Below are 11,837 nucleotides of genomic sequence, written 5' to 3'. Positions count from 1 at the left end.
GGGGTACAGCCAACTACATCGCCAGCGGGATATATGCACGTCAGACGCGCAAGTCCTCAAACAATTTATTTTGAACAGTGCCAGTTATCCTGCTCTGGAAGCTCAGCTTGCTGTAATAGATTTGAATTGTGCTCTATGGTTTATATGGTAAACTAACGAGCCCATGCCATTTCAGACCAAGTCTACGGTCGTTTTAGTTATAAAACTGCGTCCAATAACTGAGGCAGAATCTACTGTTTGAGACTGTTACAGCACTTAGAACTTTCAATTTAAGAATGCGTAGAAAGAAGAGCTTGCATTTATATTATTATCAGGACATCCCAAAACACTTCACAATCAATGAATTATTTTTGAAGTACAGTCTTTTGTTTGGTAGACAAATCTTGCAGCGAATTTGCGCACAGCGAAGTGATACAAACAACAAAAGACACATTCATCTTATTTCGTGGTGTTGATGGGGAGATAAATCCCGATCAGGACATTGGGAGAACTCCCCCACATTTCTTGGAACATTGCCACCTGAAAAGGCAGGTACTTATTCTTTCTATGTTATCTATATTCATCCAGGGGCATAATATTATGATTATTATACAATGAATCGTTATTCATCTTAGTCATATCTACCTTTGATCAATGTAAGTGGAATGGGTGATCAGTGCGAGCTGCTGAAAGCAATGATACCTGCTCCTTGCTATTACTGGAGTCCCGACTCATGTCCTTCAGATCATTCCGGTCTGTCAAGGAATAGCCATTTAACAAAGTTTCCATTCAGAAAAGTGTTGTTATGTCAACTTGAAAAAAAAACTCCTGCACTATTGGGCAGATAATGCAACAAAATTCAAAATAATGCAAGACTCTTGATTTAAAAAATAAAATATCTCAGAGGAACTGTAGCATTTAAATCAATTTCCACAATTAAAATCAATTTCCGGCTAACATCAATTAAAATATGGAAGGATCCCGATTAAATCCCGGTAGAATCTTGATCCATACAATTGTTCCCTACGGGTTTAATACACGCTATTAAAAGTGCGATTTTGTGGGCTGACATCAGAATCTTCGCATCATAATTACCTGGACCAACTGATCTCTATCTCTATTTTGATTTAATTTCCATATAAAGTGCTTGTGTTTGTACGCAATGAAGTTTCTCTCTTCTATTGCAACTGTGATAATTATATACGTACTAATGAATTGTGAGTATATATAATGCACATACACCCATTATCTCTGGCATATATATATATATATATAAATTTGCAACGCCTAAACTACTATATTTACATATAGAAATTGTAATTTAGATATTACAAATGAAATGAGTTTTGCTGTGATTTCCTCATCTTTCTCACATGGAACGTAACCAGAAGCATTTACACTGTACTGAGAAAGCGAAGCTCGAAAAACGAAGCAACAGCTGCGGGAAGAAACGAACAAAATGCTGCACGGAGGTCCCGATTGTACATTTACTGTATCGCTGGAACAATCATGTTTCTGTTTAACAGGAGAGAACGTAGAGAGTCCCGTTTTAGGAACTGTCCCTAACACCCGCATTACTTATTTATCTATCGATTTAAGGGGAGGTTGTTGTGAACTCAGCGATCACTCTTCATTTTACAGCAACCTCCAATTTCCCTAATGACTAACGTAAATCCAGCGGAAAAGAATCTCCGGAAATCAAAATCTTCACTCAATTGCTCACTATCTCTGCCGAGGCTTGATTCTATTTTAATAGCCGTTTTATTCGAGTGAGATGCCTTCGGATAGCTGGAGTTTTACTCGATTAGTCGACCTGCTAGCGATTAGTATCGGGATAGGTATCGGGCAACTGATCGTTGAATTCTTCCCTGTACAACTGCTGAAGTGACTTTCTGGATCAATATACAATAAGCAGCTCACCGCAACATCTTATAAAGGGGTTAACTTATTTCTCATCATTAATATTAAACCAAAGAATAAATGTTTACGTTTTAATAATATTTTGAAATACAAAACAGAATTGTTGTTGATTTTTCATAACATGTTTGGTACCCGTGCGATAATAAATGTTAAAGGCTCAGTGACGGTAATGACAAGCTGCCGTTCTTAAATAGAGGTTTCGTATTCGATAACATTAAAAATACAATTTGACGTACACGCTTTTGCAAAAAAAAGCGAAAGACGTCAAGATGTGCTGCTGATTTCCAATAAAAGCGTAAGGATAAATATTGGAGAAAAATGTCAAACAGCGCAATAAACAAGACAGTTATATTTACAACTCCACAGTCGGGAAAGTCGTTCCATGCAGCAAGTTTTGATCGGCTCTTATTTAACTTGTGCAATGATTCCTATACATTCTTTAGTTGATCTGCTTTGGCCACGGAAAGGAATTGGCAAATCGCTTGGAACAGGGTTTAGTCAATGTCTGGTCAGTGCCGCCAGAAGCTCCAACATCTCGCCGTCACATATCTGACCAAAGCCTAGTGTTAAACCAGACAACAGATAGGGGCAATCCTAGCTCCTTGGCGTCCTCATTCCACGTCTAAAATACTGATCCGCACAAAGGTCCCTTCATGTACCTGGGGTTGCTGCTGGAGTTAGTGACAAAGCCGTCCTCAGGAATCTGAAACGCTGCCAAGACTTTCGGTGTTCGCTGCTAATAAGGACCGACAATAATCGCTTCTACTTCTTTGGAAGGTCTCCTGTCCTTGACCAAAAAGTTGATCATCCCTTCTGACTTGATGAGCAAATTGCAGCCGAGGAAAAATATCCCAAAGACAACGGTGAGAGATAAGACACACATCACCGCGATCTGGACCACTCTCATGATGTAAAGGTTTCTCTCATCGGGAGCGGTCAGCACCAAGCCGTCGTCAGTCACCATCGAGGAATAGTTATCGTTACAGCATCTGATCATCGAGCCCAGAGAATCGGTTCGATTAAAGTACGCCGCGCTCTCAGTCTGGTTCATTAGTGTCGAATTCATTGCTGCTAACTTCTAGATAACGAGCCGCAAGTTGTGGTGGAACAGGTGGCTTCAGCCGGCGCATTCACCAATGTGCAAATCCCAATGCCCCGACTCTGGATGTAACACAGATGCTAACTCCGAAAGGGTAGCTAACTGTTACCCGTTGCTATCATTCAGACAATGACGTTTGGTTTGCAGCTCGGTGTTTGCTCGATCCAAGTGGAAGCCAGTGAAGACTGCGTTTGCTTTGCTCTGGTTATTATACCAGTTTGGGTGAAACCATTCTGAAAGAGGAGGGAATCAGTCTCATCGTCACTTCGACCAAAAGCGAGTGCGCCCCTATTTTGGGTCGAGAGATCTGCTGAATCCAGGAAATGGACTGGAGGTGGAGAACCCGTTGGAGATTGGCAGCGGATAGGAACAAGTCACGGGGATAGTAGCATGACATCAGAAATGTTATTTTTAAGGCTTTTTAGTATCTGTCTTTCATTATAAGGAGGATGGCGGGAACAATTATCTTTTTATGTGAAACCATCCAGCTGTATAGTTCGCATTGCAAAACAAGTGAATTACTGGAATGTATAGGGAATAATGTTGTATCTTTAAAAAGGGATTCCTTTCAGTTTATCTTTACAATAGAGGCAGCGATTATTAAAACGCGAGGGAAATATAAAGGCACCGTGTCCAATAATCTCCCCAATTAAAACTGAACCCACAGAAGCAGATATTTATAATTTTTAAAGCTGGAAATACTCCTTGGTTACATGTTGAAGGTAGCTTACATTAATAGTGCACAATGTACACGGTATAGTATGCAAACTCTGCACTTTGTTAAAAACTGTTAATCTCTAACATCTTCCAGTCATCTTCCAGTCGTGTTGAAATGTCACTGACCTGAAATGCTAACGCTGTTTCTCTCCACAGATGCCGCCTGACCTGCTGAGTGTTTCCACCATTTTCTGTTTATATTTCACATTTTCAGCATCCACAGTATTTTACATAGAAACATAGAAAATAGGTGCAGGAGTAGGCCATTCGGCCCTTCGAGCCTGCACCAACATTCAATAAGATCATGGCTGATCCTTTACCTCAGTACCCCTTTCCTGTTTTCTCTCCATATGCTTTTATAGTATGCATGGTATAATAAGAAATGCTAAGAGTGGAAGCAAGCCTTCCTCGATTCCGAGGGACTGCCTATGATGCTGATGATAGTATGATAGTGGAAGATCCTTACTGCCTGTATTTCTTTGAATGATTAACTCCTTCAGTTTTTCATCTTGCACACATGAACGAACTGTGTGCTTTTCAATTAATCAACTTAATCAGTTTGTCAAAAAGCAAATTACTACAGATGCTGAAAACCTGAAATAAAAACGGGAAATACTGGAAACACTCAGCAGGTCAGGCAGCATCTGTGGAGAGTAGAAGGTGAGGTTAATGTTTTAGCTTGATGACCTTTCATTAACCTGAAATATTACATCAATCAATCATCGGCAGTCACTCGGGGTCGAGGATGACTTGCTTCCACACTAAAAATGAGTACTCAGGTGACTGATAAACTAATTTTAAACGGTGGAAGATACCTGTGCGTGAATTCTTTTAATGCGGGGTGGCCGTTGCACACATGCCACCACACGGGCTTGACGGAGCAAGGTCTTGGTCCAGTGGCAAAGGGATCCAAGACGACTGGAGACCAGGCTCCGCCTCATGTGCCAATACATACACACACACTCAAACATACTCCTACTGTCCTCCTTCCTTCCTCCTTCTACAGGACCTCTCTCTACGTGGAATTCATAGTATACAATGTGAGCCTCACGACCTCACAACCTCGCTATTGGCCTGCGCTATGCCTTCCTTGGTCTTGTCCACGCTGTTGCACCTCTGGGCTCCGACCTCTCCACTTCTCCGTGTCTTGTCTGTCCTCTCCTCTCCTCTTCCGATCTCCATACCTCACAGGTCCCGCCCTCCGGACCTTGCCCGTTCTGGCCTCTGGACCACGCCGGTCCCAACCTTGGGTCCTTTCCAGTCCCGACCTCCAGACCTCGCCAGTCCCAATCTCCGGACCTCGCCAATCCCGATCTCCGTTCCTCCCCGCTTCAGACCTCCGCTCCTCCTCGATTCCGACCTCTGCTCCTCGGCACTTCCAACCTCCGCTCCTCGCCACTTCTAAGCTCCACATTGATTCTGCTGCTGCGGTGGCTAGCTTTTTTTGATTTGTCCACGTACTCGTCTAGTTTACTTTTGAAAGCATCTAAGCTATTTCCCTCAATCATTTCCTATGGTAGCGAGTTCCACATTCTAACCACTCTCTGCATAAAGAAACTTCTCCTTATTTCCCTATTGGATTTATTAGTAACTATCTTGTATTTATGGGCCCTATTTTTGTAGTCTTCGACAAATGTAAATATTCTCCACATCTACCATGTCCAACTGATTCATAATTTTAAAGACCTATATCAGGTCACGACTAAGTCTTCTTAAAGTCTAGAACTAGGAGGCATAGTCTCAGGATAAGGGATCGGCCATTTAGGACTGAGTTGAAGAAAAATTTCTTCACTCAGAGGGTTGTGAATCTTTGGAATTCTTTACCCCAGAGGGCTGTGGATGCTCTATCATTGAGTATATTCTAGATTGAGATCAATAGATTTTTGGACATGAAAGGAATCAAGGGATATGGGGATAGGGTGGGAAAGTGAAATTGAAGTAGAAGATCAGCCATGATCAGTGTAGCCTGACTAAGGTCGTATACAAGTTCAACATAACTTCATTACTTTTAAATTCTATAACCCTAGAAATAATTCCAGTTCTGATGAAAGGTCATTGACCTGAAACATTAACTTTGTTTCTCTCTCCACAGATGCTGCCTGACCTGCAATTTTGGTTTTTAGCTCAGATTTCCAGCATCCACAGTATTTTGCTTTTGAATAAATCCTTTCTTTAAAAATAGAAAAAAAACATAGAATTTACATTTTAGTGCATAAATTCTTTCGTTAACCAAAACAAGTGAAAACTTCACATGAGACAGGGGACACATTTTACTGCAATTCAGTCTGATATTTACTGGATTTGGAGTGGATGGGGAGGAGGAAATCAGGTCAGGAACCATTCCAGCAGCTCCCCATTACTCAATGCCATTGCCACGAGTACCCCCAGAAGTGACACTGGACATACAACACATTCATTTATAGGTGTATTATAATCAAATGTATTCCCATCATTTGCACCTTAGGAATGCTGGACACGAGGAACATCGTGCATTCCTGGTATCAACATTGCTATGGGACCACGGGGTGGAGGGAGAATTAAAGGGCTGCCTACTTGGCAAAATACCTTATAATTAAAAAAAAATCTTCAACTTCTGTCAATGCTGCTGACCACACTACAATGCAGAAAGCGTTGCATCCATTTCCTTCCTCCCAGCCGACAACTTGGCAGAGCACGAAACATCATCAGGAAGCTGTTAAATGTATTGAAATGACCCTGACCATAGGAATCTGCTAGGGTCAGGGCAGAGGCATGGACTTGAGAACAAATAAAAACATCCCAAATTATTACGAAAACAGCACCACTGTAGTTACTCATTTGTATTGAAACATAAATGTACCAAGATTTAATTTTAAAAAAACAAGTTATTTCATGTATAGTTTTGAGATTCATCTGTCATACTTCAGGTGACATAATAACATAAGAAATAGGAGCAGGCCTAGACAATATGAACCCTTACGCCTGCACCACCATTCAATGAGATCATGGCTGAGCTTCTTCATCAAATCCACTTTTCTACCCTTTCTCTATATCACTTGATTACTTTAGTGCCCAAGAATCTATTGATGTCTGTCTTGAATATACTCAATGACTGAGCATCCACAGCCCTCTGGGAGGATTCCAAAGATTCACAATCTTTTGAGTAAAGAAATTTCTCCTCATCTCAGTCCTAAATTCCCCCGATGTCCCGGTCTTTGGCATTTTGGTGGGGGCCTTAAAAAGAGAGGACCCAGCAGCCACCAGAAACAGATGGGAGCTTCACTAGCCTATGCAAATTGGGGTCCTATTATACCAATAGGACCTCAATTCAATTTTAAAGTATCAATGGGTAGAGCATGCGCCACACATGCTCTACCTATTGGTACTCGGCATTGAACAGTAATTTGTTAAAGGACCGTTGCAGGCCACTCTAAAAAAGGGGAAAGAAAGGTTTGTGAATAATTTTTGTCAGGCCAGTATTAATGCTTATCCTGGCCTCACAAAAATAGAAACCCCCAGCAGTGGCGGACTCTCCATAGGCCTCCCTCAGCATCACTTCCTCCTGCCCTTTAACTTACCTGGACTGACTGGGCTCTATCTACCCCATTGTACGTTCAATAATATAAAATTCTGGTCCTTATGAAATAGCTTAAATTCTGAATTATTTGCAAGCAAAGCCATGGGTTATCTGCTGGTATAGTATAAGAAGGATTGACTGGTTTCTTCAAGATGAAATCAAATAGAGCTAACAATGTTTTTCATTTTTATTGTGGTCCTCACAAATGATGCAGTTATTGTAGATAGAGCAGGTTTTACTTTACTCTGCTTATATGGTGCATTTATGCTGCAACTTGAACATCATTGCAAAATGGGTTGCACTTTTTCATGACACTGAAGTGACAGTATGGGTATTCTTCTTTTCCGGATCAAATCCTGGTGAAGTAGGACTTCCAGCTGCCATTCCATATCCAACCTAGCACCAACCTATTTTCCTGGCTCAACAATCCTCCATTATATCTTGAGTTATACTCCATCCAATAGTGTAACTACTGTTAGTGGGCCTATCAGGTGACTTTTCCCTTTATTATTCCTTATCTCCATCGAAACTGATTCAACATCTTGATCTTCTGAGCCAATGTCGTTTCTCACTATTGCATTGATCTCATCCTTTATTAACAGTGCTACTCACCTCCTTTTCCTTTCTGTCTGTCCTTCCGAATTGTCAAATACCCCTGAATATTTAGTTCCCGATCTTGGTCACCTTGCAACCACATCTCTGTAATCTGACACAGGGACGCCCACCCCAAAGCACCAACCCACTTTTCAAATGCTGTTCATCTGTAATATCCTTTGCCAAAAGATCCACACCCGAAACATTAACTCATGTGTTCTCTTCACAGCTGCTGCCTCAGTATTTACAGCATTTTCTGTTTTTGTTTTATAATTTTAGCATGCGCATTTAGGAGAGGTGGGTGAAGACATGGGCAAAGAAGTAAGTTTAGCGGGGATGTTGAAGGTGGAGAGGCAAGACGCAAAGTGGTAGAATTGAGGGAAATAGATCCAGAATGTACAAACTGATTCATCTTCAGCTGAGGGCTGTGGAATGTTGTATCAGCACAAAGAATTTCAACAAAAATAACTCTGGTGTGCTAAATAAGCCAATAACAATGTTATACTTATATAAAAAAGGAACACTTTTTTCTGCATTTATAAAACAATGCAACTGGCCATGCCTTTGAGTGTGCAGCGGTACTATAGCATACCTATGTGGAGCTTTACTGACTTTCCTTAATATCAGCCAGTATAAGTAGCTCAATCTTCTAAGATTTTTTTTAAGTGCCTTGGAATGTTTTACTGCTATGGAAATGTGAGTTGTTGTTGAAATCAGAGCCCAGAGGCAGTAATTCAGTGATGTGATGAGTATAACAGTAGCACATGAACCGCATTATTACATTTTGTCATCAGATTGATGTATGAGAAGTGCACATTTTTTGTAATTGTAGTAATTGATAAGTTTCATAGTGACACCAGGTGTTCAACAGACGCTACATCAAGAAATGTTCTCCGAATCTTTAGATTTACTAATCCACTACTCCGCCTACTGGTCACATCATGAATAGTTATTAGAGCTTCAAACAATTTGGGCTAGAAATTGGCTAAGGTTCGAAAATGGATGTGGGTATCATAGCGCGCGATTAGCCAACACCTGTTGAGTCCAATGCAGGCAGCTAATTAAAATGATTGCAGCAGTAAGGAAGCACTAAACTTGCTATTCAGTGGCTTAGCATCTCAGCAGGGATCCCAAGTTTGTGAAAGGCAAGCACCAATTTAAAGCTAGCCTGCACTTCTTAAAGGCAGCCTGCACCACTTAAAGGGGAGATGAATTCTGGCTTCAGTAGGTGGTAGAATTGTCTGTGAAACAGACTGAGGAGCAAGAAAACTGAGTGATGGTGCGACATTGCAGAGAGAAAATGCCTACATTTTCAGCTGCAGCACAGGAGGCCTTGGTGCAGGAGGTGCACAGGAGAAGCGAAGTCCTCTATCTACAGGGGATATGAGGACTGGCAGAGGAACTGTGAGGAGGCATTGGGACCAGATAGCCGTAACAGTCAATGGGAACAGTGTAGCCCCGAGGACCTGGATGCAGTGTCGCAAGAAGTTTGATGACCTTACACGAGTGGTCAAGGTCAGTGAATGCATCTTCAAATATCATATCCTTACAACTGAACCCACTATGCTCACACACTGCTCAATTCACCATCACTTCTTCTCTCATCTACCAACAATCTCTATCAATCATGATTCATATACTTAACATTTATAGCTTTGCCTCAACTCACAAACTTAGTATTGCTGCAAGCCTCACATCTAAATCTCACAGCTTGCGCACACTGCAAGCTATTCAACCATTTCAGCCACATCCCCCAAACAAATTGTACGATACTCACTGACATACTTCCCTCTTTCTTGAAGGAGAAGGTGCCGCAAAACAGGGGGCAGCAGGGGTAACCCGAAGGGGCACAGGCACACCTGTATAACCTTACCCTGATGGAGGAGATAGTGCTGGCCATTCTTGGAAGGGCCATTGCTGAGCTCGTGCTGAATGGCGGGGCTGAATCAATTGAAGATGTCGGTATCCTCATATTTAATCCTCCTTCTCACATCCCACCTCCCCTCATCCCACAATCTCTTCCTATTTAAAAGTTATTTTATTCGTTCCGTGATGTGGGCGTCGCTGGCAAGGCTAGCATTTATTGCACATCCCTAATTGAGCTTGAGAAGGTGGTGGTGAGCCACCTTCTTGAACTGCTGCAGTCCTTTTGGTGAAGGAACTCCCACAATAGCGGACCTGACTTCTCCTATGCACCTCCTGTACCAAGGCCTCCTGTGCTGCATCTGAAAATCTGGGCACTCTCCCTCTGCCTTGTTGCGCCATCACTCAGTTTTGGATGCGTTTATTTGTACTGCCAAAATGGCCAACATGCTCCACCAGGGAGAACCAGTGGATGTGGTGTATTTGGACTTCCAGAAGGCATTTGATAATGTGCCACGTAAGAGGTTGCTGCACAAAATAAAAGTGCATGGGATTGGGGGTAATATATTAGTATGGATAGATCATTGGCTAGCTAACAGAAAACAGAGAGTCGGGATAAATGGGTCATTTTCCGGTTGGCGAACAGTAACTAGTGGAGTGCCACAGGGATCGGTGCTGGGTCCTCAATTATTTACAATCTATATTAATGACTTGGATGAAGGGACCGAGTGTAATGTAGGCAAGTTTGCTGATGATACAAAGATGGGTGGGAAAGCAAATTGTGAGGAGGACACAAAAAATCTGCAAAGGGATATAGACAGGCCAAATGAGTGGGCAAAAATTTGGCAGATGGAGTATAATGTGGGAAAATGTGAGGTTATCCACTTTGGCAGAAATAATAGAAAAGCAAATTATAATTTAAATGTAGAAAAATTACAAAGTGCTGCAGTACAGAGGGACCTGGGGATCATTGTGCATGAAACACAAAAAGTTAGTATGCAGGTACAGCAATTAATCAGGAAGGCAAATGGAATGTTGGCCTTTATTGCAAGGGAGATAGAGTATAAAAGCAGAGAAGTCCTGCAACAACTGTACAGGGTATTGGTAAGGCCACACCTTGAGTACTGTGTGCAGTTTTGGCCTCCGTATTTAAGGAAGGATATATTTGCATTGGAGGCTATTCAGAGAAGGTTCACTCGGTTGATTCCGGAGATGAGGGGTTGACTTATGAAGATAGATTGAGTAGATTGGGCCTATATACATTGGAGTTCAGAAGAATGAGAGGTGATTTTATCGAAACATATAAAATAATGAGGGGGCTCGACAAGGTAGATGCAGAGAGGATAGTTCCATTCATAGGGGAAACTAAAACTAGGGGACATAGTCTCAGAATAAGGGGCTGCCCATTTAAAACCGAGATGAGGATGAATTTCTTTCCTCAGAGAGTTGTAAATCTATGGAATTCTCTGCGCCAGAGAGCTGTAGAGGCTGGGTCATTGAATATATTTAAGGCGGCGATAGACAGATTTTTGCGCGATATGGGAGTAAAGGATTATGGGAAGTGGGCAGGGAACTGGAGCTGAGTCCATGATCAGATCAGCTATGATCTTATTGAATGGCGGAGCAGGCTCAAGGGACCAAATAGCCTACTCCTGCTCCTATTTCTTATGTTCTTATGTTCTTTGTTTCTGATTGATCCCCTTGGATGATATCCTGAAGTTTCACATAAATGTGAGTCCGGGGTCGGCGAGAGGCCTATAAAGGCCGCGGGTTCAGCAGTCGGGAGGTGCATCGCTGAGGCATGAGTCCGGGGTCGGCGAGAGGCCTATAAAGGCCGCGAGTTCAGCAGTCGGGAGGTGCGTCGCTGAGGCGTGAGTCCGGGGTCGGTGCAAGGCCTATAAAGGCCGCGAGTTCAGCAGTCGGGAGGTGCGTCGCTGAGTCGGGAGCAGCGTGAGTCCGTTGGTGAGGCCTATAAAAGGCCGCGAAGCCGGGAAGTGCGTCGCTGAGTTGGGAGCAGCATGAGTCTGTTGGTGAGGCCTATAAAAGGTCGGGAGGTGCGTCGCTGAGTCGGGAGCATCGTGAGTCCGTTGGTGAGGCGAGCTTGTGCAG

The 11,837-nt window shown here is 42.5% G+C and overlaps 1 protein-coding gene across 1 annotated transcript; it reads right to left on the bottom strand.

Annotated features, from left to right (window-relative positions):
- Positions 1–1,724: 1,724 nt before the first annotated feature.
- rprma (reprimo, TP53 dependent G2 arrest mediator candidate a) lies at positions 1,725–3,232 on the bottom strand. Its single transcript, XM_070874659.1, is given in 2 exon segments — positions 1,725–2,971; positions 2,973–3,232. Coding segments are annotated over 2 exon segments (393 nt in total). The 5' UTR covers positions 3,030–3,232; the 3' UTR covers positions 1,725–2,635.
- Positions 3,233–11,837: the final 8,605 nt, after the last annotated feature.

Source organism: Pristiophorus japonicus, chromosome 3 (assembly GCF_044704955.1).
Source record: "Pristiophorus japonicus isolate sPriJap1 chromosome 3, sPriJap1.hap1, whole genome shotgun sequence".
Classification (NCBI taxonomy): domain Eukaryota; kingdom Metazoa; phylum Chordata; class Chondrichthyes; family Pristiophoridae; genus Pristiophorus; species Pristiophorus japonicus.
Note: the sequence above shows the minus strand (reverse complement) of the source record. Positions and strands in the feature narration are given on the sequence as shown.